At 38.0% G+C, this 7,745-nt stretch overlaps 1 protein-coding gene across 1 annotated transcript; it reads right to left on the minus strand.

The window, feature by feature from the left end:
• Window positions 1–5,152: 5,152 nt before the first annotated feature.
• Window positions 5,153–6,153, minus strand: LOC110032006 (glycine-rich RNA-binding protein 1-like). The gene is given in 3 exon segments (XM_020735503.1): window positions 5,153–5,473; window positions 5,475–5,822; window positions 5,911–6,153. Coding segments are annotated over 3 exon segments (537 nt in total). The 5' UTR covers window positions 6,025–6,153; the 3' UTR covers window positions 5,153–5,398.
• Window positions 6,154–7,745: the final 1,592 nt, after the last annotated feature.

Genomic DNA, 7,745 nt, shown 5'->3' on the forward strand with positions numbered 1-7,745 from the left:
AGCCGGCATAAGCGATCAACCAATGAGGCATAGTCAATTAGGTCGGGGCGGTCGATCGATAGAGAATGGTCAGTTAAGCCAATCAGGCAAGTGGTTGTTGATCGGTTGAGCCGATGGAAGTGGTAGATCGAACCGGTATAGGCAGACGATCAACGAAGAATGGTTGATCATGTCAAGACAGTCGATCGATGAAGAATGGTTGGTCGAGTCGATCAGGTAGGTGGCGGTCGATTGGTCGAGCGGATTGAACGATAGCCCATCAAGCCAATAACATGGATGACTTATCAACAAAACATGAAAAAATAAGACATTTTTTATACACATTTTAAAATTCATGCCAAACATATCGGATGAATGCAGATTCATGCATGAAATGAGGACTAATTGATTTTGACGGCGAAACCAAGCTTGTCATTGCGATCTCACAGGGAACCTAGGGTGAAAGGATGGAGAGGTGTACCAACTCTTTATTGCTGAAGCAACAAGACACCTACCTCTGTTTGCATGACACGAGGAGGGGAATCACTCACAAGGAGGATTCTCCACGACCAAGAGGATGAAGACCAAAGGAATACCTTCATCTTCTTGATCGATGAGTTTCAAATGTTCGTCCGGATGAAACCACCGATACAAATGATGGGATCAGTATAACCCCACTTTCAGATTTCTTATCTAAGATAAGAAAATTGTGATTTTTTCTCTTTAGATTTGTAGGGGAATCGCAAGGGCTCTTCACCTAAGGGGGTTTCTCTCTAAGCACAAAAACTTAACCTATAATCTTTAACATCCAGAACTAGGGGCTCTAGAAATGGAAAAGCAAGAGTTTGGAGGAGTTCTTACCACCGTGATGTTGATTAAAACATTCTCTTTAATTATTTTGAGCTCCAGCGTTGTTTTGGCAAGGTTCGCTTCGCTCCTTCCTAGAAGAAACTCTCATTTAAAAGGAGAAATTAGTGAAGTTCCAAGCTCCAACCTCCACTCCTTCCCCATAGAGTGAAGAAGCTCTCCTTTGACATAGAAGAGATGATGCCCTCCTCCAAGAAGCTTTCTCTACAGGCTTCCTCTTTCAAGAGCTTCTCCTCTAACATTGCCTTACACACTTAAGAAAGGTGGTAGGGAGGAAGAAGAAAAGGAGGGAGAAGAGATTGCAGTGCAGGAAGATGAGTTTTGAGAGAAGAAGATGAAAAAAGGAAGAAGCTTCTTACTTTTCCTACTCAAGAACTCTCCAACTTAAGAGAAACTAGCCCGTAAAAATCTTCTCCAATGAAGAAGAAGAAGGTGAGCTCTCCTCTTGCAAAACCAGCTCTCCTACTCTCTAATGGCAAGAAAAAGAGGAGGACCAACCAAGCCTTTTTCCCTCTCCCTTTAAAAAAAAAGGCCTGCCCACCTTTTCTCAAACCTTCCCAAAAAGGCTTAGAAAAGGTCTCATCCACAACATTTTCTCCACCATAGGCATATCTCCCCAAAATCCAAGAAAACTGCACTTTTCAACTGCCTAGGGAGGTGTGTCGGGTTAAAATTTTGAGAAAAAAAAGTGGGGTCTAAAAACAGGCTGTCTTTTAGGCACCGAGACCTTGGCACTTGATTTTGAGCGCCTAGGCGTTGCGACCGTGGCACCTATTTTTTGCTCTCTTGGGTTCAAGATGTTACATTTTGGGTTGTTTTACGTGTTGGGGGTCTGGCGCCTAGGCGTCAAACTTGGTGTCTACTTTCTAGCCTCTCGAGTTTAAAATAACTATTTGTTGTCTGTTAAATTTCGACTTGTATATTTTGGAGGTGGTGGTTGTTGATTAAGTCTGACTTCACTTTGTTATATGGTAGTTGTTGATTTGATTTGGATTCACTTTCTTTTACAAGTTATGAGTTGTTTCTCCAAGTACTTTTATCTTTTGGTTTTCGCTTTCTTAAGTGGATTATGCCAAGATGGTCATTGAGAGCCGTTTGTGAGGCGATTGGTTTTTCTATTTAGATGGAACTTTAAGTTAGAACTTTTATGTTCTGAGATGAGTTGGAGTTGTTGTTGTTTCAAGTCAACTTTGATTAGCAGTGGAGTCAATCCATAATGTTCTGAAGTTTTGAAAATTGTTGTTTTCCTCATCTAGTGAAGTCTACTATAGTCACATTCATTTAGTTGGAGACTGCCAGTCAATCCATAATGTTCTGAAGTTTTGAAAATTGTTGTTTTCCTCATCTAGTGAAGTCTACTATAGTCACATTCATTTAGTTGGAGACTGTCAGTTCAATTAAATTGTAGTTGTTGATGTTTCTAATCAAAGATTTGTCTTCAGTGTTTTGTTTTTGATATCTTATGTTAATATAAATCGTAGTGGTTTCAACTTCAATTAGTTGGGACTTCTGTTTGGATTTGTTGGACGAATTATTATTTTTCCCTCTTGTTTCAATGACTGTCCAATAATTAATAGTTTTATTTTTAGGATTTTTTTAATGTATTTGTCCTTGTTATGGTGTAGAGCCTGATTTGGGGCACCACAATGGTGCGCTCCAGCGCCAACTTCTGGGCGCTTCTGTTTCCAACTTGAGGCGCTCATGCGCCCATAAGCAGTAAGTTGGGCGCTTCTACCCCGATCGTGGGCACTTCTGCGCCCAACTTCTGGCGCTTATGTGCCTAAGTCTCGGTGCACTTATGATTTCATGTTTTTTTTTTCCTGAGTGACTGGCGCTTTAATGCCCACTTCCTACGCTCTTGTGTCAGATAAGATTGGCTCTCGATTTCGATTTAAGATGTCATTTTCAACGAAGAAAAATTATCGTTTAGACACACGAGTTCTTCAGCAAGTCTCCGGTGAAGGAGAAAAGTATCTAAGAGGAGAATTTTGATGTGTGTGAAATCGAGACGAAGGATTTGAAGTGACATTTTGTAAGCTTCCTCGATTGTAAAGATAAAATCTGAGTTTGTTCTCTGCAAACGTTCTATATTCATTGTGAAAATTTTTGAAGATACCTCCTTCTGTTCTTTTCTGGATTGTCTTTCTTGTGTTCTCATTTCTATTTTTAATTCTATTTTCTCAAATTTATGAGATTGGTGTAGCTCCTTATTGAAGGTAAGCCCCACTATAACATAAGAGAATCTTCCATCACAACACATCTTTTATATTTTTATTATTTTATTAATAAAATTGAGCGTGAACTTCAAACTAAAAATATATATATATATATAAAAATCTTTTTTTTATTTCTACAAAAAACGTGAGTCACGATTTAAATATGCGGTGGAAAATGCATTATTAAAAAGAACGGGCGGCGTGGAATCCAAGCATCAATCTTCGAATCTGCTTATCTCGTTTCCCTCTTCATCCAACCACCAAAGAAAACGCTAACACCCCTCTCTCTCTCTCTGTGTGCGATTCAATCAATCCCCTCTATCCTTCTCAAATCCAAGTTTCCATCGAGATCCACCTCCTTTTTTCTAATGGAATCACCAAAATCGGGATCGGATTCAGAGTCGCCGTGCTGGAAAAAGAAATCGGCGGAGGAAGGGCTGCTCGCCGGTGTGAAGGATCACGTCGATCAATTCGTTCATACCTCAGTGGAGCAGCATCGGATCTGCCTCAAGAAGACCATCAGCGGCCTTTCCGAGTTCGTCAAACGCCGCAAATCACGGACTGTAGGTTTTTCTTACCTATTCTTACAGAGCGCCGCTTATTCCGAATACTTTTTACTCCCTTTTTTTTTCTGCAGATTAATCGATCGTCGGTGATGAACGAGACGAGGATTGAACCGCCGGTTGAATTCTAGGGTTCGTTTTTTGTTCGAGAATGGTCGATTTTGGATTATTTATAATTGTGATTCACAGTTTTTGGGAGTTTCCAAAACTGGTAATTGCTGGTGAAATTTGGTATGATTTGTCTATGATTTTACTAGGAAGTTTTTTTTTTTTTTCTTCTGAATTTAATTTGCGTTGTGAGGGGAGAAGGAATTGCAAGAACTCTGTTCTGTTTGAAGAGATTTGAAACAGAGGAAACCTAATGGAATGTAGATGAAAATTGTAAAATAAATTAACTGTAATTTCTTCACACGCATTTGTTCTGTTCTGAGAAGAAATTCATTGAAAATATGTATCTCTATAATTTCTTGCCTGGAAGATAACGTTTTGGGAGATTTAGAAGCATATCACACAATTCTTTACATATCCACTGCCAACGTTTAACATTGAATTCACATACATAGCACCAAATTCCTATGCATTTACATCTATAAAATTTGAACTTTGATTTCATATCTAAGCATCAAGCCAAGCCTAGGCCCGGAGGTTCACCAACAATCAAATTTTAATTTAGAAGTGAGAAAATAGGATCAAGATTCAAAACTAAAACAGATTGGCAAGATTAAATTGAGCTCAAACCGAACTTCTTTACTCTTTCAGCTTGTTAATAAATCAAGTTTGAATAAGTTCCAAAGCCAATTCAACTCATTTACACGCATAGCCATCACAAAAGCAATGCCATGATTGTCTTTTTATTGATCACATCACTTGTTGCTGTGAATAATAAGTCCAATGATGCGTCTCTTAACAGTTGGTATAATAATATACATGTGTATACCTCAAGCCCAAAAACCAACGAAATGTTGGGCTCAGGTTAGAAAATTTACAAAAGTAAAATAATAAATTATTATTATCTTTAACGTTATACAAAAATTAACACAATAATCAATAAAAACACCAAAACATTTTACATGAAAAACTGGAAAAAAATAAAACAAGAGTCTTGAACTCGATAGATTTGACATGCTAAGACACTCGAATTAATTAGAATCATAACATATTCAAAATCCATTTAACCCTGAAAATTTCCAAAAATCATTTATAACCAATTATTAGCTTGTTCGGACTTGATTTTTGTCGTCCTTTCCAAAAGTCATATCATATTCAACACTCATATTGCATTGATTATGATACCATTAGGTTGTTAGTTCGCTAAAATCAAATTATTACTAGTCTTCAATTTCCTCTCTGTCCCGTTCTATTCATTTCAAATGAGCTTCTGAAAATGTCAAGATCTTAGCTCCCGAGCAAAATTTCCGTCTAAAAACTGCAGTCTAATCACCTGAAATTCAAACCTACTCCTGAACTAAGACAAACACAAGCAAGTTATGAATCTTCATGGTATTTTCTTCATTATTAAAATCTAAATTAAAAACAAATGCTTTTCCAATCACAACACCCATAACAAAACAATCTAGCAAAAGCGAACAAGTTTGGATTTACCATTTCTTTTTTCCAATCTCATCATCCAAGTAGCACCCTAGTGTTTTAAAAAACAAGCGACAACAAACAACAAGACTCAGCAGTCATGGACCAAATCAAAAACCCTAGATAACCAGAACCGTCTCTACTACAAAGACCCAGTTCCATAATAAGATCGGATCTGACGTCCCTTCAGTTTCTCCAGTTCCCATCAGAACCTCCCCCGCCTCTTGAGTAGCGAGATCCGCCATCATAACCACGATCTCGCCCTTCCTACAAACCCGCGCTCCCCCCCTCCACCACCGCCACCACGGTTGTATCCACCATCGCTCCTCCCACCTCCAAAGCCACCATCGTTCCGACCACCTCCACCTCCATATCCACCGCCGCCGCCGCCTCCATATCCGCCACCACCACCGCGATAACCGCCGCCTCCGCCTCCGCCTCCGTTTCCGCCTCCACCGCCGGATCGAGACTGAGCCCGGTTGACGGTGATGTTCCTACCGTCAAGGTTTTGCCCATTCATTCCCTCGATGGCGTCCTGCATAGCCTGCTCGTTACCGTAAGTCACGAATCCAAAGCCCCTCGACCTCCCCGTCTCCCGATCATTGATAACCTACACCAGCAGCAATCAAAAGTATCAGATCTGAGATCTACGACGAGATCGGAAGGCGGACAACGATTTGATCCAGAATCAAACATACCTTTGACTCGAGTACGTCGCCGAAGGTGCTGAAGGCGCTCTGTAGCGATTTGTCGTCCGTTGACCAGGAAAGACCGCCAATGAATAGACGAAATTCAACATCGGAAGCAGCCATGATAGAAAAACGAAGAGGTTCGGAACGATAACCTACAAAGGTAGCGGGAAGAAGGACGTGGTAAGAGGTGGCTGCGATTCCGGCCCACCTCTGGTAGACGGAGCACGAGAAACCCTAGAGTTCCCCGATCAACGTTTTATAGAGCAGCTTTAACCATACTTCAGCGGGCTCACAGCTGTATGACAGATCGCAAAATATCTTCATTGTGGAATTACTGAATTGCCCTGAGACGGACAATAATTCTTATGATCTTATCCCGCTAAATGCCGCCGCGCATTGTTAATCTTGCTTTTTATGTCCCCCTAAATGTTGAATATTACAGCCCTATCTCTTACATTTTTATCACCCAAAGTGGCAAAATGCTCCCACTTGAGCTCACTTTAGTCCTTGGATTTATAAAAATATCAAGTTGATCTCCATGTATATTAAATAAGGGCTCAAATAAACTTTCATAGGACTATTTTAGCCCTAATTTATAAAGTGTCAACCGATTTGACACTAAATACAATATTGTTATATAGAAAGTGTTAATGTTTATCACAAAAAAAAAAAAAAAATTGTAACTTTTTTGTGAAGAATGGTTTACGACATATGGTATTGAGTGAATATGTTTTTTTTAATGATTCATAATATAGTAAATAAAGCATTCTCTACTTATTTTCTTATTCATAGTTCTTTTGCATAATCCTTGGTTCTATTACTTGTTCATTTGTTTTCAAATTAACTAAAGTTTTCATGGAATTTGTCTTTGTAGCCCTTGTGATAAAGGTAATCCCAAATAGTGGGGTCAGTCTAGGGTAATGATAGGCAAAACTTCATAAAAAGAGTGTCTAATTGGATCTTTTATGTTTTATATTTGTGATATTTCTCTTATTTTTGTTGGATTGATGTAAGGAACTTGAACTTTGATTTGCTTGATTATTTCTTTTTGTTCTTGAAAGTTTTGAAGAATGTTAATAATTATCATAAAATTGAATTAGTCGATATCATATATCAGTCTACTAAATACAATAAACACAGAAGATAACACATTATCTGCTATCTGAGAGAAAGAAACATAAATGATTTTTGCGATATTTATTTGAAAGAGATTGAATTAGAAAATATGTCAACGATACATTTTACCAACGAAGGTTGACAGAACATTACAAAAAAAATTCAAGAGAGAATCGGTAGGCGAAAGCTTGTATGACTAAACTCAATTAAAGAAAAAATTGGATGAGTTAAAAAAGATAGAAATTTTTGAATGATGCTCAAGAGAGAATATATTGAACTTGGTTGTGATCCAGTTAAAAATATCATAGATTCATGAGCAGGTTACTCGAATAAAAAGTTAGATGAGAAATAAATTATAAAACATTTGTATTTTTATTTCATTTATAAATAAAAGTATTAGACATTTTTTTTTGTAGAGGAGAAATTCAAGTGGTGTTGTTGTGACTGATGGACATGTCTGTATCCCTCAAGGTTTGAATGAATATAAAAAAAACTCAAATGATCCAATACAAAGATCATCACATGACATAGATGAACATAGTGAATCCAGTCATGCTAAGACTTCGTCTTCTTTAAAAACAATGACATGTCGCAATAAAAAATTTAGCCTTTCATATATAAAAGTCAAATATCAAAATTAGTTACAACTTGCACAAATTTATTTTCATAGGCTAAATCACACAATCGCCTTCATCTATTCCTGTTTTGATAAATATTTTAGAACA

This window comes from Phalaenopsis equestris, unplaced genomic scaffold (assembly GCF_001263595.1).
Source record: "Phalaenopsis equestris unplaced genomic scaffold, ASM126359v1 Scaffold000873, whole genome shotgun sequence".
NCBI classification, from domain to species: Eukaryota; Viridiplantae; Streptophyta; class Magnoliopsida; order Asparagales; family Orchidaceae; genus Phalaenopsis; species Phalaenopsis equestris.